This window comes from Pelophylax lessonae, assembly GCF_965119305.1.
Source record: "Pelophylax lessonae genome assembly, chromosome: 3".
Lineage (NCBI taxonomy): Eukaryota > Metazoa > Chordata > Amphibia > Anura > Ranidae > Pelophylax > Pelophylax lessonae.
The window spans coordinates 21,340,191-21,364,237 of NC_138770.1; the positions used below are offsets into that span (position 1 = coordinate 21,340,191).

At 48.2% G+C, this 24,047-nt stretch overlaps 2 protein-coding genes across 2 annotated transcripts in view; one reads left to right on the forward strand and one right to left on the reverse strand.

The window, feature by feature from the left end:
* Nucleotides 1–17,087, forward strand: part of LOC309548854 (uncharacterized protein) — a gene marked incomplete at its 3' end in the record, with an annotated part of 34,192 nt that extends 17,105 nt beyond the window's left edge. Inside the window, exon 3 of the mRNA XM_082248788.1 lies at nt 16,839–17,087. Within this exon, the coding sequence (XP_082104914.1) occupies nt 16,839–17,087 (249 nt within the window). The remainder of the gene's footprint in view (nt 1–16,838) is intronic.
* Nucleotides 1–24,047, reverse strand: part of LOC309550245 (uncharacterized protein) — a gene marked incomplete at its 3' end in the record, with an annotated part of 2,091,994 nt that overhangs the window by 761,594 nt on the left and 1,306,353 nt on the right.

Here is a 24,047-nt window from a genome sequence, read left to right on the forward strand (position 1 = left end):
GGCGGGGTTTCCGTATGCGTTCGCTTCTGCGCGCGAGCTCGCGGGGACACGGCGCTTTAATTTTTTTTTTTTTTTTTTTTTACTATTTATTTTATTTATTATTTTTTATTTTTACACTGGTTTTTTTAAAAAAAAAAATTGATCATTTTTATTTCTATTGCAAGAAATGTAAACATTACTTGTAATAGAAAAAGGCACGACAGGACCTCTTTTTTGTGAGATCTGGGGTCAAAAAGTCCTCAGATCTCACAAGTACACTAAAAGATAGAAAAAATAAAAAAAAAAAATTAAAAAAAAATTAAATAAAATGAAAAAAAAAAAAGGGACCTTTAAACTGGTTGCTAGGCAACGACGTTTGCCGTAGCTCCGGTCCTCCAAGACCATAGAGTCGAGTGAGGGCAAGCTTGCCCTCACTCGACATCCTGTCTGTGAGGATCTGGGACCGGATCGTTTTCCCCGCTGCCGGCGGGTCCGGTAAGCGGGGAAAAGGACCAGAATGCAGCGGGAGGGGGGGGGGGCACCTCTTCCGCCACCCCGGAAGGGTGATCCCGTGGCGAATCTGCCGCTGGGACCACCCTTATCGGAAAGCCAACCGTCCACCGTTTAAAAAAATACCAGGGTTATGGCAGCTATCTGCTGCCATAACACCGGTATTTAGGTTTAAACGGACGACGTATGTTAACCTTTTTGGACTTAGACATGGTGGCTGTATGAAGGGTGACAAGTACTCGGGTACTTTGCTGGGCAGGTGACAGGTACTCTGGTACTGATGAGCAAGTGGCAGGTACTCGAGTACTCCGATAGGCAGGTGACAGGTACTCGGGTACTCTTATGGGCAGGTGACAGGCAGGTGATAGGTACTGATGAGTAGTACTGATACTGATAGGTGATACTGATACTGTACTGATGGGTACGGATGATCAGTACTGATACTAATAGGTGATAGGTACTGATGGGTACTGATGAGTACTGATGAGTAGTGATGGGTAATGATGAGCAGGTGGCAAGTACTCGGGTACTTCAGGTGTCAGGTACTCTGATGAGCAGGTGGAAGGTACTCGGGTACTCTGTTGGGTAGGTGACAGGTACTCGGGTACTCCGATGACGGGTACTCAAAGTACCAGAGTACCTGTCATCAGAGTACCAGAGTACCTGTCATCAGAGTACCCGAGTACCTGTCATCAGAGTACCCGAGTACCTGTCATCAGAGTACCCGAGTACCCGTCATCAGAGTACCCGAGTACTTGTCATCAGAGTACCCGAGTACCTGTCATCAGAGTACCCGAGTACTTGTCATCAGAGTACCCGAGTACCTGTCACCAGCCCATCAAAGTACCTGTCACCAGAGTACCCGAGTACCTGTCATCAGAGTACCCGAGTACCCGTCATCAGAGTACCCGAGTACCTGTCATCAGAGTACCCGAGTACCTGTCACCAGCCCATCAGAGTACCTGTCATCAGAGTACCCGAGTACCTGTCATCAGAGTACCCGAGTACCCATCATCAGAGTACCCGAGTACCTGTCACCAGCCCATCAGAGTACCCGAGTACCTGTCATCTGAGTACCTGATGGGCTGGTGACAGGTACTCGGGTACTTTGATGGGCTAGTGACAGGTGCTCTTTATTGGGGGGGGGGCAATCAGTGTGGTTGGGGTGCACTATGATTGGTAACTAGCTGTTACCACAATCTCCTCCTCACACAGGATCAGTGTGTGAGGAGGAGAACACGGTGACAGCTAGTTACCATGTTCTCTGATGACATTTGTGACCGGCTGTGATTGGACACAGCCGGTCACGTGGTAAAGAGCCAATTTCATTGGCTCTTTACCTAGATCGGGGATGGGCTCTGTCCGAGGGACGAGCCTCGTCCCCGATCGCCGCGCTGCGCGCCCCCGGGGGCGCGCATTAAGGAAGGAACGAGCGGCTCGCGCTGGAGCCGCTCATGTGATCGGCTGTGATTGACACAGCCGATCACGTGGTAAACAGCCAATTTCATTGGCTGTTTACCTTGATCGGGGTTGGGCTCAGTCCGAGGGACGAGCCTCACCCCCGATCGCCGCGCTGCGCGCCCCCGGGGGCGCGCAGTAGCGGGGAGATCCGGGCGCCGTCATATGACGTCGGCCCGGATCGAGAAAGGATTTGTGCCGACGTCATTTTACATGACGCGGTACGGAAGGGGTTAAGCAATAACTTATCATAATCATGCATTTAATATTTTTTTGTTTTTTTATTTCAAACATGTAAAAAACAAAATCAAAATAAAAGAAGTAATTATTCAGTAGTAGACAATCACAAAAAAATGATTTACAAAAGAAGACAAAAAAAAACTATAAATAATAATTTAGTTTACATATCCGAAAAGGAATGGGAAGAAGTACAAACTTATGTAATCCCACCCCTTCTCCATAAATTATAATAAACTATTCAATGTCCCATCACTATAAAGTCATGTAATAACTGACCACTTGCTGACTGCCAGCAGTACATACAGTGGGTACGGAAAGTATTCAGACCTCCTTAAATTTTTCACTCTTTGTTATATTGCAGCCATTTGCTAAAATCATTTAAGTTCATTCTTCTTCCTCATGAATGTACACATAGCACCCCATACTGACAGAAAAACACAGAATTGTTGACATTGTTGCAGATTTATTAAAAAAGAAAAACTGAAATATCACATGGTCCTAAGTATTCAGACCCTTTGCTCAGTATTTAGTAGAAGCCCCCTTTTGATCGAATACAGCCAGGAGTCTTTTTGGGAAAGATGCAACAAGTCTTTCACACCTGGATTTGGGGATCCTCTGCCATTCCTCCTTGCAGATCCTCTCCAGTTCTGTCAGGTTGGATGGTAAACGTTGGTGGACAGCCATTTTTAGGTCTCTCCAGAGATGCTCAATTGGGTTTAAGTCAGGGCTCTGGCTGGGCCATTCAAGAACAGTCACGGAGTTGTTGTGAAGCCACTCCTTCCTTATTTTAGCTGTGTGCTTAGGGTCATTGTCTTGTTGGAAGGTAAACCTTCGGCCCAGTCTGAGGTCCAGAGCACTCTGGAGAAGGTTTTTGTCCAGGATATCCCTGTACTTGGCCGCATTCATCTTTCCCTCGATTGCAACCAGTCGTCCTGTCCCTGCAGCTGAAAAACACCCCCACAGCATGATGCTGCCACCACCATGCTTCACTGTTGGGACTGTATTGGACAGGTGATGAGCAGTGCCTGGTTTTCTCCACACATACCGCTTAGAATTAAGGCCAAAAAGTTCTATTTTGGTCTCATCAGACCAGAGAATCTTATTTCTCACCATCTTGGAGTCCTTCAGGTGTTTTTTAGCAAACTCCATGCGGGCTTTCATGTGTCTTACACTGAGGAGAGGCTTCCGTCGGGCCACTCTGCCATAAAGCCCCGACTGGTGGAGGGCTGCAGTGATGGTTGACTTTCTACAACTTTCTCCCATCTCCTGACTGCATCTCTGGAGCTCAGCCACAGTGATCTTTGGGTTCTTCTTTACCTCTCTCACCAAGGCTCTTCTCCCCCGATAGCTCAGTTTGGCCGGACGGCCAGCTCTAGGAAGGGTTCTGGTCGTCCCAAACGTCTTCCATTTGAGGATTATGGAGGCCACTGTGCTCTTAGGAACCTTAAGTGCAGCAGAAATCTTTTTGTAACCTTGGCCAGATCTGTGCCTTGCCACAATTCTGTCTCTGAGCTCTTCAGGCAGTTCCTTTGACCTCATGATTCTCATTTGCTCTGACATGCATTGTGATCTGGAAGGTCTTATATAGACAGCTGTGTGGCTTTCCTAATCAAGTCCAATCAGTATAATCAAACACAGCTGGACTCAAATGAAGGTGTAGAACCATCTCAAGGATGATCAGAAGAAATGGAAAGCACCTGAGTTAAATATATGAGTGTCACAGCAAAGGGTCTGAATACTTAGGACCATGTGATATTTCAGTTTTTCTTTTTTAATAAATCTGCAACAATGTCAACAATTCTGTGTTTTTCTGTCAGTATGGGGTGCTATGTGTACATTCATGAGGAAGAAGAATGAACTTAAATGATTTTAGCAAATGGCTGCAATATAACAAAGAGTGAAAAATTTAAGGGGGTCTGAATACTTTCCGTACCCACTGTATACTGCAGCAAGTCGGCTCTACCTGTACGTCGTTTCACGCAATAGCCAGCAGGGGGCGCAGGCAACCACCCGCGATCGCAGACTGCCGTTCTGTCAGAGATGAACACAGGGATCCTGTGTTACTGCTATTTAGGAACATGGATCTCTGTGTTCATCTGGGGAGTCCATCCCCCATGCTGTTAGCAAGCACCACCTAGGGACACATTTAACCCTTTGATCGCCCCTGGTATTAACCCTTTCCCTGCCAGTGTCATTATTACAGTGACAGTGCATATTTTTAGCACTGATTACTGTAGTAATGTCACTGGTCCCCCCAAAAGAGTCAAAAATGTCAGTTAGGGGTCCGATCTGTCCGCTGCAATGTCGCAGTCCCGCTAAAAATTGCTGATTGCCGCCATTACTAGTAAAAAAAAATAAAAAGTCTAAAAATATATCCCCTAGTTTGTAGACACGATACATTTTGCAGAAATCAATCGATATACGCTAATTGGGATTTTTTTTTTACCAAAAATATATAGCAGAATAGAAATTGGCCGAAAATTATGAAAATATTTGATTTTTTATATTTTTTATTTGGATGTTTTATAGCAGAAAGTAAGTCTTTTTTTGTTTCTAACGCAAAAAAAAAAAAATAAAAATCGAACTGGTAAACAAATACCACCAAAAAAAAAAAAAAAAGCTCTATTTGTGGGAAAAAAAGGACATAATTTTTATTTGGGTACAGCGTCGCACGACCGTGCAATTGTCAGTTAAAGTAACGCACTGCCATATTGTAAAAATTGGCCTGGTCATTAAAGCAGAGTTCCCCCCTCTTTTTCCTCTTTTTGGATTCCTGTGGGGAAAAAGCATTGTAAAAAAGAATTGGACATTTTTTTTTTTTTTTTGGGGGATCACTTACCTTATTTTAGAGGCATCTCTGTCCGACTTCCTTCTTCTGCGACCGTGGCCCCGGACGTCACTTCCGGTTTCACATTGCGTCCTGGGAGATGTGAGTCATCAATCCCAGGATGCAATGGGAATGGCCGACCGCTACTCTGATTGCCGATCGCAATCTACAGTGAATTGCGATCGGCATTCCTGGAGCCAGGAACCAGGAAGAAGGTCACAGCGGGGGACACAGAGGCTTCAGACCGGCTCCCACACCGGAGATGGCCGCGCTCTGCAATCAATTAGTAAGATTTTATCTTAATTCAATTACTGTCCTGTACTGTAATGTGGGGTTAGTGTTTGTGTAATTGGCGTTAGTTTAGGATTAGGGCAGTATTTTTATCTAAAAAAAATGTCTGTGGCCAGAACTCCGCTTTAAGGGGGTAAATCCTTCCGGTCCTTAAGTGGTCAATAATTAAAATATACTGTAATATACTAATTACCAATAATGTAACTACACATTCATACACATATATGGATACATACATGCACACACACACCCAAATAAAACTAAATAAAAACAAAAAAACACACTATAAAAGTTCAAACACTTTCATTTTTATTCCTTGAAAAAATCGTGGAAAATTTCCTATCAAATACTTACCGTAATTTTCCTTTCCTGATAGACTCCATGGCAGCATATGTATGGGTTAACCCTGCCTCCACTCCTCCCCTATAGGACCCCACTCCCATAAATCTTCGCTCTGAGCCAGAGGCCGTGTTCCGTAAATAGCCTACTCATGACTGCTGCCATGGAGTCCATCAGGAAAGGAAAATTACGGTAAGTATTTGATAGGAAATTTTCAATTTTCCTGACAGACTTCATGGGAGCATACATATGGGAAATAACTAGCCATACACACCCAGGTGGGCAATTGCAGAACCAAAAGATAAGGGTTTAATTGACACTGTCCACCGACAGGATTTGTAAACCAAAAATTAACAGAAGATAAAGAGGCCGGCTCTACACAATAATGAAATAAGAAAAGAATATTCAGCGCTGAACTCTTATTACACACCACCATTGAAAGGACCAGCAGCTAAGCACTCAATGGCAATATCTCCAAAACACCTGCTGAAAACATAGTAATAAATAGTGCAGCGCAATCCTAGTGGTAATAAATTGTATCAGATATTATATCTAGCAGAGTGCCAATGATATCAGGTGTCAATAAAAACAGGGAAGCCTCCAGTGGTAAGTGGTCCTATGGTAAATCCATATGCTTCTTGTGTCCACACGAGTGACCATGCAAACCCACCACCTGTTCACACTGCCGCTCACCTTATCAAAGAGACCCTACAGGGTCAAACAGCATGTCATCTCAAATTATACTGCACATTCTCACACTTCCTTCTTTAACGGTCTCAATGAGTGCACCTCCAATGCGCTGTCAGCTCCTCAAGCTAAATTAACATATTGTATAGGAGAGAAGAAAGAAACGATCTAATGCTCTCTGTATAAACTCTAAAGGTCTTTATTCCATGAATCATAAAACACTCACATTTATGAAGACAGTATTGCGCATATCTGCAGAGTATGCAAGTGAGCGTGCATCAGATCCGCCAACCCGGAAGAGTGAGAGACGGCCGCGGGTCACGTGATGTCCCTCATACGCGTTGCGCCCATAAAAGTAGGCGGGACTTCTTCAGCGAGGGTCACGTACCGTATTGCGGACCCGTCTTTAAGTATGACTGCAACTACCGCCCTCCTCCTGTTCTCAATCCACTAATCAACAAGTTGTCACAGGAAGTGATGTATACTGCAGGCGGAAGTAAGCACTGTACGACTCGTTAGCCAGGACCAGCCTGTATTCTTGTGTGCAGTGCATAAGGGCAACATTAAGAAACCTTCAAAGAACCAGCTTGGAAGGTTAAATTAAATATAATTTAATATTAAATTATGCCCAAATTTAAAAGTTAAATAGTTATAATAAAAAACAACAACAAACTCCCATGATCCATAGGATTCAATGGGTGGTAATCGTCTTGTGACTCGGGCTATATCTCTACCTTCCATAGATGGCGGGTCTGAGCACTAACTTTTTTCAGATACAAGCAATATATACATAATAACACATGTAAATTTAATAAAAAAAACGCAATATAAATATTAAAAAAGGACAATAAAGGACAATAAATATATTACCTATAAAATGTAGATACATAGGGAAAACAGTAATATCTCATCTATCAGAAATGAAACAGTTGAGATCAAACTCAACATTGAGTCCCATTGGCGTTAAAACTTTACATTCAAAAATCCAAAAAGACTCCCGTTGACTCAGCTGTCTAATAAAATTCCCTCCTCGCCAGTGTGGGTGAACTCTCTCTATTCCCCAAAATTGCAACCCACTAGGATTTTTATGATGGAATTTTTTGAAATGTCTTGAAACGCTGTGCGTTTCAAGACCTTTGTGAATGTTATTAACATGTTCGCCCACTCTGACGTGTAGAGCGCGAGAGGTGCGCCCTATATACTGGAGGCAGCACTCACACTGTAGCATGTAAACCACCCCTTGTGTTTTGTAGGTGATCAGATTTTTAATTTTGTATGATTTATTGGTGGCTGTGGCTAAAAATTCCTTTAGTTTCTTTAAGTTTTTTCTGCAACTTTTACATGTAGCACATTTTCCACATGTGTAAGTGCCAGACAAAAAGGAAAAAAGGTGATTCTCCCTAGTGTGAGGTGGGTCAATTATCCCTGGTGCAATTTTATCTCGCAGCGAAGGGGCCTTACGATAAATAAACTTAGGGTATTCCGTCAGATGAGGCCCTAAAATTTTGTCCTCTTTAAGGATAGGCCAATACTTTTTAACAATACGTTCTACCTTTTTGTAATGAATATTATAATCAAGGATAATTCTGAAACCTGGATCCATCGGGTTATTCTTATCTCCATTCAACAGAGCATCACGATTGCTCCTTCCAACGTCTTCCAATTCTTTCCTAATGGTGTCCTTTTGATATCCCTTTTCAAGAAACCGCTTTTCCAAGACTTTTGATTGTGCCTGATAATCACTATCCGAAGCACAATTACGTCTTAGTCTAGTAAATTGTCCCCTTGGAATGTTGCAAAGCCACATCTGGTGGTGGCAACTATCCAAGGGGATAAATGCATTCCTATAAGTTGGTTTGAAAAAGTTTCTTGTTCTCAAGGAACCCTCATGTTTATAAATTTCTAGATCAAGGAAGGCAATCTTTACCCTCTCCAAATTCCATGTTAGTATAATGTTTTTGGTATTATTATTCAACCTATCCATAAATACTTGTAGAGCAGCCATGTCTCCCTCCCATACCATGAATATATCGTCAATGTAGCGTCTGTAACAAATAAGTTCCTGTGGTAGGGTACCAAATACAGCCTCTTCCTCCCAGTGGGCCATGAAGAGGTTGGCCACACTGGGAGCAAACTTGGCCCCCATCGCCACTCCCCTTGTTTGGAGGTAGTAATGATGGTCATACCAGAAATCATTTCTTTTTAAGCAGAAGTCCAAACTTCTGATTGGCTGGAATGTGTCTGCTGACTGTGAGGTACAGGGTCAAAGTTTGCTCAATGATAACGTATAGGTGGCGGACCGAACATCGCATATGTTTGCCCGCCGCGGCAAACGCAAACAAGTAATGTTCGCCGGGAACTGTTCGCCGGCGAATAGTTCGGGACATCTCTACTGGTGATGCTGCATTGCTTGGCACTGGTGAGGCTGCATAGATCAGCACTGGTCAGGCTGCATAGATTGGCACTGGTGAGGCTGCATTGCTGGGCACTGGTGAGGCTGCAAAGATCGGCACTGGTGAGGCTGCATTGCTGGGCACTGGTGAGGTTGCAAAGATCGGCACTGGTGAGGCTGCATAGGTCGGCACGGGTGAGGCTGCATTGCTGGGCACTGGTGAGGCTGCATTGCTGGGCACTGGTGTGGCTGCATAGATTGGCACTGGTGAGGCTGCATAGATTGGCACTGGTGAGGCTGCATAGATCGACACTGGTGAGTTTACCATTTGCCAATAAAAAAAAAAATATGTCCCCGGATTTCATTTAAAAAAATGTGGTCACCTTAGGTTACAGTGCCACGCTGATTGGCTAAGGCGGTGGAGCAACTTCCGCTGCATCAGTGCAGAGTATTTCACTCATCAGTAGTCCCTCCCTCCTACTCCGATGAGCAGTGCTATACGTTGCTACACTGTGCATACAGAATACAGTATTATTACGGACATTTTATACCCATAACAGATTTTTATAAATTGACCAGAAATTTTCCACATATTGGGCAACCCCCCCCCCCCCCCTTGGTGGGAGTGGAGATGACCCATCTATAAGGATAGAAGGCTAAGAACAGCGAATACCTACCAGAGACCGACCCATCACCTACTGTGTTGGAAGGGAGAAGTGTCTGTTGTTTTACAGCTCTACCCATTCATTGATTTGGTAAGAGGCTCATCATTTCCACTCCTCTTGGATGGTGTTAGGGGTTATATCTTCCTAACCTTTTTGGTGCTCGATCTCTGGAGCGGAATCACTTATATATATGCCCTAAATTCTCATCTTTCTGGTAAGAAGCTACGCTGGTGGTGGGATATTGAATTTAGTCACGTGATTTTCACCCCTTCCGTTTAAAGGCTTCATCACAACAAATTTCATTTGGACTATTTTTGTACACCATATGGGACTTTACGCATCACCATGCACACCTGAGACACACATTGGTGTTTTCACTGCTAATGCTGTGGTTTAATGTTTCTGTTTTATTAATCCCTCCAAATGTTATAAGCACATTTTGTTGTATACTCCTATTTTCTTTGATGTTTACAGCACATGGTTGGTTTGTTTAAAACCCTTCCTTTGTTTTCACATTGCAAAAGATTTTATTTCAATCATCACTTATTGATTAGCGCACCTGATACACACATCCATAGTACAGGAGATGTTCAGAGACTGCAGACATAGTACAGGAGATGTACACAGTAGCCGGCATTCCATGTGAATGGTGGACATTGTTTGTGATGTTATTCAGCTGTGGAGCTCTTTGTGTACAGTCCTGTGTGAGCCAACCAGGAATTATTTTCAGTCAAATGTGGTGGGCTGGGGAAGGGGCGGGTTACAGTGCCGTGCTGATTGGCTAATGAGGTGGAGCAACTTCCGCTGCATCGGTGCAGGGTATTTGACTCATCAGTAGTCCCTCCCTCCTACTCAGATGAGCAGCGCTATTGGTTGCTACACTGTGCATACAGAATACAGTATTTTACGGACATTTTATAAGGATATACAGTACATACACACACAGCACAAGGCCGTGTTCACACTACGAGATGTTTCTCTGGGCTGCAGTTCCTCTGATAAACCACAAGGTGGTGATCTCACTTCTACCATAAAGACAGGAAGTGATGTCAGGTACAGACAGGAAGTGATGTCAGATATAAATTCGAAGTAAGTGAGTAAGGAGGAAGTAGAGAACAGACGTCACTGGAAGTGGCAGCAGAGGAGGTAATAAGTTCTTGTTTTCTATTTACACCCAGTAACCACCCCCCCCCCCCCACCGTCATGTCCGTCCTCTTCCTCCATAGTCACTGTGACCTCTTTTATCTCAAGCAGATGATGATACACACATATATAGTGTGGAAACCTAGATTAACCCCTTCAGGATCAGAACATTTCCCTACTAACAGGGCCCGAACATTCTCTTCATTTTGGAGATGTCACCTTTCCCGCCAATCACCTTCTCCCCTCATCAGTCTATAGTAATGAATTATATGACTTTTATAGTTATGATTGCATTGGACTCCCACTGACGGGCTGGATAATCTAGATTCAGTGATTACCCCAGTCTGACCAGTAAGCGCACGCAGACAGCTAGCTCTGCTCAGTCGGCAGCGATTATGCCCAACGGAGCAGGGCAGCCAGAGAGTTAAACATCTCATGGGGACATATATGACCGGGCTCCTATAGTCTGTGTCACAGTGAATCCCTTGGCCAACAGCCACCCTACTTCGGTTGAGAGGGATTTATGCCAAGAGCAGACTGCCCATGGGAGGAGCCAGGTTTGTTTTTTTGTTTTTTTTTTTCCTTCTGCCTAGTGTCCTTTTTTTAATTATTTAAATTTTTATTATTGAACTTCATTAAAAACTTACAAAACATTTCAGAAGCAAAGACAGAAACACCATATATCATTTTCAACAGATTTACAAAATATTGCCTTCCGGTACATTTCTTCCCCTTTTTCTTTTTTTCTATCTTCCCTCTCCCTCTTCCCCCCCTTCCCTTCTCTCCTCCATATTCTTCCTTAGCCTACTCTGTTGGTCTCTCTGTTGTTTTTATTTGATTAATAATTAAGTATTTATTTCTACATATTTGTTTGATTTTTTGAAATCCATCCATTTTTCCCATTTTTTTTTTTTTAATATTAATTGGGGTTTCCTCCTGGCTATTACTTATATATTCCATATTAAAAACATACATTATCCTAGTACACCATTCTTTTAACTCTGGGGGATCTACTTCATGCCACTTCTTCAGTATTGTTCCCTTTGCTGCATTTAGCAGGGTTGGGATCAAAGACGGTTCTCAGGGCTGCAGTTCCTCTGAGCTCCACAAGGCGGTGATCTCACTTCTACCCAGACAGGAGGTCTCTATGGAAGACAGGAAGTGATGTCGGCTACACACGGGAAAATCCAGAGATACAAAGTACAGAGAAGACGTTGTTGGGAGCAGTGTTGCCAACCCCCTGGAGGGAAATTTACTGGCAGAATGTCCAAAATTTACGGACGGCACAAATTTTTTACTGGCAGTGCAAAAATGTACATAAACAGGCTGTTTTCAGTGCTAAACCGTGCAAATATCAATACTTAAACTATAAACATGTAGATAGTGCTATTAGCAATGTGTTTAGGTTAAACAAAAGTCAAAAACCATATTTCTCCATTTACATGAAGATCAGATTATTATAACCCAGCCAGCACAGCGTTCCCCCATATATCAGAGTGTGCAGGATTTCCCTTACAGTGTAACTCTGACATAAAGAGGAATGCTGCAGATCTTGATTTAAGGGGGAACTCTGATTTAAGAGGGGGCTCTGGTGACCAGAAACCGCCTTATATCAGAGTCCACTGCATTCCCCTTTACATCAGAGTTCCCTTTTACATCAGAGTCCGCAGAGTTCCCCCTTTGCACTGTAAGGGGAGAATCCTGCAGACTCTGATGTAGAGAGGAATATCAGGAACTCTGATGGGGGGGGGGGGGGGGGACTCTGGTGACCAGAGACCACCTTCCACAGATTAATTACACTAAGGTAAGGGGGGGATTCCCTGCTATAAGGGGGAAACCTTTATATCAGTTCCCCCTTACATTATTGTATTCACCCAGCCCTTGCATCAGTGACCCCCCCTTAGCCTGGCCTGGCAGTGCTGTCACTTACCTGAGGGTGGTCAGAGGCTGCGGAAATGATACGGGAGGTGGTCAGATGCTGTGGACATCATACAGGAGGTGGTTAGAGGCTGCGAACATGATACCGGAGGAGGTCAGAGACTGCGAACGTTCTACAGGAGATGGTCAGAGGCTGCGCGGACATGGTACAGGAGGTATTTAGAGGCTGCAGACACCCCCCATTCCCCCCCAACAGTAGTGTCCTAATCTGCCCCCCTTCACCCTCCACATCAGTGTCCACCTCTGCCACCTTTTACATCACCCTCCCACAGCAGAGTCCTCCTCTGCCCACCTTCATATACCCTCTACAGCACTGTCCTTCTGTGCCCCCTTCAGCCCCCATAGTACTGTCCTTCTGTGTCCCCTTCAGCCCCCATAGTACTGTCCTGTGTCCCCTTCAGCCCCCATAGTACTGTCCTTCTGTGTCCCCTTCAGCCCCCATAGTACTGTCCTTCTGTGTCCCCTTCAGCCCCCATAGTACTGTCCTTCTGTGTCCCCTTCAGCCCCCATAGTACTGTCCTTCTGTGTCCCCTTCAGCCCCCATAGTACTGTCCTTCTGTGTCCCCTTCAGCCCCCATAGTACTGTCCTTCTGTGACCCCTTCAGCCCCCATAGTACTGTCCTTCTGTGTCCCCTTCAGACCCCATAGTACTGTCCTTCTGTGCCCCCTTCAGACCCCATAGTACTGTCCTTCTGTGTCCCCTTCAGACCCCATAGTACTGTCCTTCTGTGCCCCCTTCAGACCCCATAGTACTGTCCTTCTGTGTCCCCTTCAGAATCAGCCCCCACAGCACTGTCATTCCCTGTCCCCTTCAGCCCCCACAGGCACTGTCATTCCCTGTCCCCTTCAGCCCCCACAGGCACTGTCATTCCCTGTCCCCTTTAGTCCTCACAGGCACTGTAATTCCCTGTCCCCTTTAGTCCCCACAGGCACTGTAATTCCCTGTCCCCTTTAGTCCCCACAGGCACTTTCATTCCCTGTCCCCTTTAGTCCCCACAGGCACTGTCATTCCCAATTTCCCTGTTCCCTTTAGTCCCCACAGGCACTGTCATTCCCAATTTCCCTGTCCCCTTTAGTCCCCACAGGCACTGTCATTCCCAATTTCCCTGTCCCCTTTAGTCCCCACAGGCACTGTCATTCCCTGTCCCCTTTAGTCCCCACAGGCACTGTCATTCCCTGTCCCCTTTAGTCCCCACAGGCACTGTCATTCCCAATTTCCCTGTCCCCTTTAGTCCCCACAGGCACTGTCATTCCCAATTTCCCTGTCCCCTTTAGTCCCCACAGGCACTGTCATTCCCAATTTCCCTGTCCCCTTTAGTCCCCATAGGCACTGTCATTCCCTGTCCCCTTTAGTCCCCACAGGCACTGTCATTCCCTGTCCCCTTTAGTCCCCACAGGCACTGTCATTCCTCCCTGTCCCCTTTAGTCCCCACAGGCACTGTCATTCCCAATTTCCCTGTCCCCTTTAGTCCCCACAGGCACTGTCATTCCCAATTGCCCTGTCCCCTTTAGTCCCCACAGGTACTGTCATTCCCAATTTCCCTGTCCCCTTTAGTCCCCACAGGCACTGTCATTCCCTGTCCCCTTTAGTCCCCACAGGCACTGTCATTCCCTGTCCCCTTTAGTCCCCACAGGCACTGTCATTCCCAATTTCCCTGTCCCCTTTAGTCCCCACAGGCACTGTCATTCCCAATTTCCCTGTCCCCTTTAGTCCCCATAGGCACTGTCATTCCCTGTCCCCTTTAGTCCCCACAGGCACTGTCATTCCCTGTCCCCTTTAGTCCCCCACAGGCACTCTCATTCCTCCCTGTCCCCTTTAGTCCCCACAGGCACTGTCCTTCTCTGGCTCTGCCGGGTCTGCCCCCTTCTCACAAGTTCCATGAGTGTCCTCGGCTCCTGAGTCCTGACTGTGTGCTCCTCTTCTCTAGCCACAGCTACTCTCACCGTGGATCCGATGCGGCGGCAGTGGCGGGAACATTCTGGGCGGGCCATGGGCAGGGCACAGGCAGAGGCGGTCAGGCGGGGGAGGAGGAGATGATGACGAGACTGACTCACTGACTGTTAGAGTGTCCGGCGATGGGACCGAGGCGCACGCCGCGCATGCGCAGTCAGATTGTCTCGCCGAAGCCATTGTTTTAACGGGCACTTTTCTCCTGCTACGGGCATTTACGGGCAGGAGAAAAGTGCCCCGAATTTACGGACTGTCCGTGAAAAAACGGACGGTTGGCAACACTGGTTGGGAGTGGCAGCAGAGGAGGTAATAAGATCTTATTTTCTATTTACACCCAGTAACCCCCCCCCCCCCCGTCATGTCCGTCCTCTTCCTCCATAGTCACTGTGACCTCTTTTATCTCCAGCAGATGATGATACACACATATATAGTGTGAAAACCTAGTTTAACCCCGCCAGAGGCAGAATATTTCCCCACTTACGAGGCCGGAACATCCTCTTCCTTTTGGAGATGTGTCACCTTTCCCACCAATCACCTTCCCACCTCATCAGTCTAAACCAGCGTTTCCCAATAGGTTCGGTGAGAACAAAATTGGGGTTCCGCGGCGTTTGGCCCCATCCAAGATGGCCACCGCTACCTGCCATTTCCGGAAGGTCGGAAACCGCAGAGATCACCCAACCTTGATCTCATAAGACGGGTGGGACAATTCTGGAGTTGGGGCAGGACCAGCGCTGAGGCAGCTGCCTGAATGAACTTTTCACATTAACCAGGAGGTGATTGGCTGCTAGGAGGCGGTCCTAGCAACCAATCACCAGCTTGCTAATATGAAAGGCTAACCTGGAAGCTCCCGCACCCCCATCCAGTGCTGCTGTGCCTTCCGTCCAGGATTGTCCCCCCCAGTGCTGTGGGGGGGGGGGATGTGAAGGGGGCAGTGCTGTGGGGGGGGGGAATGTCAAGGGGGCAGTGCTGGGGGGGGGGATGTGAAGAAGGCAGATCTGGGGGGGGGATGTGAAGGGGGCAGAGCTGTGGGGGATGTGAAGGGGTCAATGCTGTGGGGGGGATGTGAAGGAGGCAGATCTGGGGGTGGAAGTGAGGGAGGCAGAGCTAGGGGGGGTGTGAGGGAGGCAGAGCTGGGGGGGGGGGTGTGAAGGAGGACAATGTTGTGGGGAGTATGTGAAAGGGGCAGTGGGGGGGGATGTCAAGGGGCAGTGCTGTGGGGGGGGGGAATGTGAGGGAGGCAGAGCTGGTTGAGGGTGTGAAGGGGGACAATGTTGTGGGGAGTATGTGAAAGGGGCAGTGCTGTGAGGGGGGGTGTCAAAGGGGCAGTGCTGTGTGGGGGATGTTAAAATCTAGTTTTTCCATAATGCTCCCAGTCTCAGATGTTTATCACAAAATGTGATCAGTAAAGTCTCCGGTGTACACGGAGATCACAGGAATATGATGTGTCCTGGCAAAGCCCACAGACAAATTTCATCTTTCAATTTAGGAGAGGTGGGACGCATCCGGGAGAAACTATTCTGTGCCCAGAAACTTCAAAGAGCGCCCCCCCCCTCCCCTCACACAGCTCCTCCTCCTCCAAATGTCCCTCAAATCAGAGTAATAGAATTCTATGACATCACACTGACCTCACAGTTCCTCCTCCCAATGTCCCTCCAACTGGCTCTTTTTCCATTCTGATGCTCTGAGGATGTGGATGGACCCTTGGCATCCTTACTAGCAAGGTGGAACTTTATGTCTTGTGTTATATGAACAGACACCAGAATTTCTAACGACAAGCTTTGAACCCTTGGAGCGGGGGGGGGGGGGGCCCTTTGTGGGTAAATTCTACCTCAGTCTGAAATGGGGATTGACAAAACAGATACTTGACCGGAGAGGTGAGGAGGATTCTGGGAATGTCATTTAATTTTTCTCTTTGTGTTCAAATCTAGAGTTTTCCTGTGAAGTCTGGAGATCATATGACCATCACATTGCCTCCACCTCCCTCCCTGATAGAATAGAGAGATAAAAAGAAGATTTGAGAAGTCACCAGAGAGATCATTGAGTTGCTGACAGGAGAGGTGAGCGGTGCCGGGAAGGACGTCATGATGGAGAATCAGCCGCCCCTCACATCACCGGGTAAGAGGAGACTTTATTGTAAAGGAGAGAGCAGTACGGAGGCTCCACCTAGACCCCCCATCATCTGATAAACACATAGAAACAATGTATTCAGTCAGTGTGTGTGTTTCCTACAGATGGATCCAGTAATGGGAACCCACCAGAGAGATGTCCCCGTCCTCTGTATTCCCGGGATTCCACACAGGAAGGTCACCCCATCCCTCACCATCATCAGGTAGATGAGGAACAATCACTGATAGTATCATTAGGATCTGTACATTATCTGCATTGTTACCATTGATGTCATTTTTATTCTATATTCAGAGTGGAAATCTGAGAGATTCTAAAGTTGAGGTTAAAGAAGAGATAAAAGAGGAGGATGATGAGGATGGGATGATGGAGGAGTCAGAGTTTGTAAAAGAACACAAAGATCTGTACCAGGACACCATGGAGGAGTCATCCAGCTACAGAAACCCACCAGAGAGATGTCCCCGTCCTCTGTATTCCCGGGATTCCACACAGGAAGGTCACACCATCCCTCAATGCTACAAGGTTGGTGGAAACAAAGATTAAAACAAAAGTAAGGCGCAGTCAGGGCCGGTGCAAGGATTTTTGCCGCCCTAGGCAAAATAAAAATTGCCGCCCCCCCCCCCCCCCCCCCCATATGACCTACCTTCACTACATCAGCCAAGAGCCAGAAGATCTCTGCATTACGCAAGTGTGAGCACAGTGGTTGATGTAGTGGAGGTGGGAAGCAGTTTAAAGGAACACTGATGGGGGGTAATTTCTGCTGTGACCTGTGTACAGTCCCCACCAACCTCAGCTTCTCCTCCCGGTTGGTGGTTGGTAATAATGCAGCTTCACCGCCATCCATGTGAATAAGGTCATGGAGACAGCCAATCACAGATCACCATCAGTCAGACGAGGTCAGCATTTGGGTAGACGGGGACACTGTCCATTATACACAGCCCCCCCATATCACACAATACAGCCTGCACAAAACAACCTCCCCATATCATACAATACAGCCCCCTCCATATCATACAATACAGCCCCCTCCATATAATACAATACAGCCCCCTCCATATCATACAATACAGCCCCCTCCATATCATACAGCCCCTCCATATCATACAATACAGCCCCCTCCATATCATACAGCCCCTCCATATCATACAATACAGCCCCCCCATGATACAATGCAGCCCCTTCCATATGATACAATGCAGCCCCCTCCATATGATATATGGAAGGGGCTGCATTGTATCATATGGAGGGGGCTGCATTGTATCATATGGAGGGGGCTGCATTGTATTATATGGAAGGGGCTGCATTGTATCATATGGAGGGGGCTGCATTGTATCATATGGAGGGGGCTGCATTGTATCATATGGAGGGGGCTGCATTGTATGATATGGAAGGGGCTGCATTGTATCATATGGAGGGGGCTGCATTGTATGATATGGAAGGGGCTGCATTGTATCATGGGGGGGGGGCTGTATTGTATGATATGGAGGGGGCTGCTATGATACAATGCAGCCCCCTCCATATCATACAATGCAGCCCCCTCGATATGATACAATGCAGCCCCTCCATATGATACAATGCAGCGCCCTCCATATCATACAATGCAGCCCCCCCCCCATATCATACAATGCAGCCCCCCTCCATATCATACAATACAGCCCCCCCCCATGATACAATGCAGGCAGCCCCCCCCATATCATACAATACAGCCCCCCCCATGATACAATGCAGGCAGCCCCCTCTATATCATACAATACAGCCCCCCCCCCATGATACAATGCAGGCAGCCCCCTCTATATCATACAATACAGCCCCCCCCCCATGATATAATGCAGGCAGCCCCCTCCATATCATACAATGCAGCCCCCCCCATGATACAATGCAGGCAGCCCCCTCCATATCATACAATACAGCCCCCCCCCCCCATGATACAATGCAGGCAGCCCCCTCTATATCATACAATACAGCCCCCCCCATGATACAATGCAGGCAGCCCCCTCCATATCATACAATGCAACCCCCCCCTCCATGATACAATGCAGGCAGCCCCCTCCATATCATACAATGCAGCCCCCCCCATGATACAATGCAGGCAGCCCCCTCCATATCATACAATGCAGCCCCCCCCCATGATACAATGCAGGCAGCCCCCTCTATATCATACAATACAGCCCCCCCCCATGATACAATGCAGGCAGCCCCCTCTATATCATACAATACAGCCCCCCCATGATACAATGCAGGCAGCCCCCTCTATATCATACAATACAGCCCCCCCCCCATGATACAATGCAGGCAGCCCCCTCTATATCATACAATACAGCCCCCCCCTCCATGATACAATGCAGGCAGCCCCCTCCATATCATACAATGCAGCCCCCCCCCTCCATGATACAATGCAGGCAGCCCCCTCCATATCATACAACGCAGCCCCCCCCATGATACAATGCAGGCAGCCCCCTCCATATCATACAATGCAGCCCCCCCCCCCCATGATACAATGCAGGCAGCCCCCTCCATATCATACAATGCAGCCCCCCATGTATGAAGAGTGAGGCCAGTGTCCGGGTGGGGGAGTGTACTGTGTTGTCTGTGTGAGGGGTGGGAGAGGACGGGACACACATCGTCTCACCTTGCATGCTGTCCTCTGCATGTGATGGGGGATGGGAGACTGTCCGGTGTCCAGCAATCTGCTTCTGCCAGAAGTTGAACACGGAGCAGAGGGGGGGGGGGGGGCGTCTGGAGAGGCACAAGCCCAGCTCCCTGAGTGTGATTGGAGATCGGCTCCTGATCTTCTTCAAGCAGAAATCAGCTGGAGGGGCGGAGACCGGAGTGCAGTGAGCGCCGAGCTGGATCCCCAGGATCCTATGGAGGGCACTTCTGGTGCCCCGACTATTCTAATGTGCGCTCTAGACTAGTGGTGTGTGCTGCCTGAGGCTCGCTTGCTGTAGCGCTCAGGCGGCACAGCATGAGGAGTGCCACACCGGCCGGTCCACTACTGATTCGGGGTGCAGGATGGCGGCGCCCCCTGTTAAGCTGCGCCCTAGGCAGCTGCCTTAGTCGCCTTACTGGTAGCGCCGGCCCTAGGCGCAGTTGCTACAAATCTCATGGTAAACGTCCATAAAGAAGTCCATATACTTGGTGGAGTGCACTAAATAGGCCAATAACTTAGGGCTGCCATAAATACAGGAACAGAAGCCATATTCCTGCAAGGCTGCCGGTATAAACAAGAGGGAGGGCGTCTCTAAGTGCAGAATTTAAAACTGATTTATTGTATAGTATATAATTGGCAACTCACATGTTTGGAGATAAGAACAGGCACTTCATAATAGTAAGGCTGTCCCAAGGGTCATCCGTGGACGTAAAGTCCGTTCACTGGCAGCGTCATTCAGGGTTCACCTTGCTGGTCACTGTTATGAGGAAGCCGGCCATATGGTGGATATACACTTAGATCGAGGCTTGAGACGCTGGTGGCTCAGCAGCGAAGGACAAAATGCATTATTGGAATGCAACGCGTTTCAGAGCATTTGCGCTGCAAGTATTACGGCAGCCACACTCCTTCTTCAGTGCTTGAAGGTGATGTCACAATAATAAAGCTGATTTCTCTTTCGCTCATTGAAGGACACAGCTCCAGAATCTTCTTAGCCATTGGGTTATGATGCCCCATTGTCAGGAAAGAGCTCACCTGCTGGTGGCACTGTAGCTCCCAGATCCATAAGCTGCAGTTCCAGTGTCCACCAGCGGGTGTCTCTCAGTAGTCAGAAGCGAACATCTTATGCAATCAGTCATCACCTGATGCTGGTTGCAGGAAGTATATTTAAACCCTGTGTATGCTTCTTCTCACTGCCTTGGTATTGTCTCCATGTGCGCCTGACCTGCATGCCTGTGTCCCTGTATCCTGATCCTGGACTCTGATCCTGACCCTGCAGCCTGATTCCTTCCTTCCTGTTTGCTTACTCCGTCTCCTGCAACCCTCTCTCTGTTCTGTCTTGCTCCCAGCTCCCTCTGCTTGATCTCCCGTGTATGACCCCGGCTCTGTTACTATTACTATTCATTTATCCTGTTTTGTATATATTTGGTTTGAGCAGTTGTTTGCTGTGTGTCACTATTGTTTGGGTATCTGATTGGATTTACACAGTTATAGTTTTCTGGAGGTGCGTTTACATTTGTGTTATTCACTTATTTTTAAATAAATTATATTCTTTACACCTTAATTATGTCTAATATTCTCTGTGTCAGTCCACACATTTCTGGTCACACCTGTTGCTGACAGAATACCAAGGCCAGTCCTGACCAGAAGTGGCTGCACAGAGAAGCCATCTTAGCTCTGTTGTTTGTGGCAAGATGCATCTTGAGGAGGTAATTTACTTTTCTTTGCTGGTGACAGAGGAAAAAGAATACTGCTGCCAGATATTAAAGGAGTGGGCCAGGGACCAGCTGTTAGAATGCATTCGTCTTGCTCATTCCCTAGTTGATCAGGGCAGGATGCTGTTTGATGATGTTCAGCCATTGATTCAGGTTTGTGCAGAGTTGGCTTTGTCCAGTATTCCTAAAGAAAGTGATGACTTTTCTCCCCCCTTTAGTATGGCTCAGGTAGAATCACTGGTATGGTTATTGGAGGATGACTCCTCTTATTTCTTTGAGCACTATTCAGCATGTTCCCAACAGGTGCTAGTGGATTGTATTAATGCAGTGCAGTCTCTTGTCAGACAGGCAGAGTGTAAACTGAATCTTGTTCAACCGTTACTACAAGCATGGTCAGATATATTGCACTCAGCTTCAGTCAGTTTGCAACAACCCCTTCCTACTGCTAGACACCTGCCTGCTCAAACATCTCTCTCTCCATCACCCACAGCAACCACAGTTGCAGCCCAGTTTACCCTTCTACCAACCATATGTCAGTACCCTGTTCCCACTTGCTGCACCTACCCTGCCTTTAACTCCTTGAAGCTTACCTCTTCTCCACTGCCTGCACCAATCCTTCAGAAATCCTCCTTAGTTACTGCTCCCTCTTTTTCAAAACCCCCCAGCTTTTCTTTGCTACCAGCTGCTCCCCCTACTCACAGCCCTGTGTTCACATGCAGAACCTCAGTGGCAAAACCCAAAAAGAAACGAAAGTTTTTCCCAACTTGCAAAATCTTGCCACTATCCAATTGTGCATCCACACCAGCGGATCTGCTCCAGCCTGCATCCATGCCTGCTTCCACGCCAGCGGATCTACCCCAGCCTGCTTCCACGCCAGCCGATCTGCTTCAGCTAGCTTCCACACTAGCCGATCTGCCTGCATCCACGCCAGCGGATCTGCTCCATCCTGCATCCACGCCAGCGGATCTGCCTGCTTCCACGCCAGCGGATCTGCCCGCTTCCACGCCAGCCGATCTGCTCCAGCCTGCTTCCACGCCAGCCGATCTGCTCCAGCCTGCATCCACGCCAGCCGATCTGCTCCAGCCTGCATCCACGCCAGCCGATCTGCTCCAGCCTGCTTCCACGCCAGCCGATCTGCTCCAGCCTGCTTCCACGCCAGCCGATCTGCTCCAGCCTGCTTCCACGCCAGCCGATCTGCTCCAGCCTGCTTCCACGCCAGCCGATCTGCTCCAGCTTGCTTCCATGCCAGCTGATCTGCTCCAGCTTGCTTCCACGCCAGCCGATCTGCTCCAGCCTACTTCCACGCCAGCCGAACTGCTCCAGCCTGAAGTTCTGGTCCCTTTTGTCCAGCCTGAAGTTCTGGTCCCTTTTGCCCAGCCTGAAGTTCTGGTCCCTTTTGTCCAGCCTGAAGTTCTGGTCCCTTTTGCCCAGCCTGAAGTTCTGGTCCCTTTTGCCCATCCTGAAGTTCCGGTCCCTTTTGCCCAGCCTGAAGTTCCGGTCCCTTTTGCCCAGCTTGAAGTTCCGGTCTCTTTTGCCCAGCTTGAAGTTCCGGTCTCTTTTGTCCAGCCTGAAGTTCTGGTCCCTTTTGCCCAGCCTGAAGTTCTGGTCCATTTTGCCCAGCCTGAAGTTCCAGTCCCTTTTGCCCAGCTTGAAGTTCCGGTCCCTTTTGCCCAGCTTGAAGTTCCGGTCCCTTTTGCCCAGCTTGAAGTTCCGGTCCCTTTTGCCCAGCTTGAAGTTCCGGTCCCTTTTGCCCAGCTTGAAGTTCCGGTCCCTTTTGCCCAGCTTGAAGTTCCGGTCCCTTTTGCCCAGCTTAAAGTTCCGGTCCCTGCTGCCCAGCTTGAAGTTCCGGTCCCTGTTGCCCAGCTTGAAGTTCCGGTCCCTGCTGCCCAGCTTGAAGTTCCGGTCCCTGCTGCCCAGCTTGAAGTTCCGGTCCCTGCTGCCCAGCTTGAAGTTCTGGTCCCTGCTGCCCAGCTTGAAGTTCTGGTCCCTGCTGCCCAGCTTGAAGTTCTGGTCCCTGCTGCCCAGCTTGAAGTTCCGGTCCCTGCTGCCCAGCTTGAAGTTCCGGTCCCTGCTGCCCAGCTTGAAGTTCCGGTCCCTGTTGCCCAGCTTGAAGTTCCGGTCCCTGTTGCCCAGCTTGAAGTTCCGGTCCCTGTTGCCCAGCTTGAAGTTTCGGTCCCTGTTGCCCAGCTTGAAGTTTCGGTCCCTGTTGCCCAGCCAAAGGGGCAGGTGCCCAATGCCCAGCCTGTCTCTGGACATCCTGTCCCTAACAACCTGCCTGCCTCTGATGGTCTGCTGCTCGATGACACGTCTACCCCTAGGGATCTGCTGTCTGACAACCTGCCTTCTTCTGCCTCTGATCCGGTGACAGATGTCCAGCCTGATGATCCCATGCTTGATGTCCAGCATGCGTCTGATGATCCTTTTACCATTGACCAGCCTGATCTTACTTCTCTTCTACTTACCACCCAGCCGGGTTCTACTGACTCAATACCAGCTGCTCGGTTGGACTGTCATGCAAAAACAAAGTGTTCACCTGCTAATGGGTTTGAAAGCTCTGAGTCCTCGCATGCTTTATATGGGTTACCTGCTTGGCCTGAGATTCGTTTGTCGGTTGCCTCGGTTGAGTCCCTCTGGCAGAGTGTTGTTCCTATGGCTCCAAAGCCTGGTGGTCCGGACATGCCCATGGTAACTAGTAGCTGCATTTGCCTTCATGGCCCTGGTCATGGTAAGCTCCTGGGGAATGGAGGGGTACTATCTGTGCCTCTCCATGATCCGGATGCGCTTGCCCCAGCTTTGGGTGAACTAGGGGACCCGGGTCAGGTAACCAGTGCCTCAGAGATACCTAGGTGGCTTTTGAAGTGCAGAGTAAGTCCTGGAAACCAGGCAAGCTACTTGGTTATGGCAAGACACTTCTGTGTCAGAGTTCTGGTATTGTCACATGACCCCATGGCTAAGTCTGCAGGCAACTCGTGGGACCCCAGCAATGGGGTACCTGCTGTTCTGAGGGACTTGAAGTATCAAATTCTGTACATGTCAGAGGATCTGGCCAGCAGGACACCCAGCCAGTTGCTTGACCTCAGCGGTGGGATACCCAGTCAGTCACCTGACCCAGGCGGTGGGACACTTTGCCTATTGTTGGAT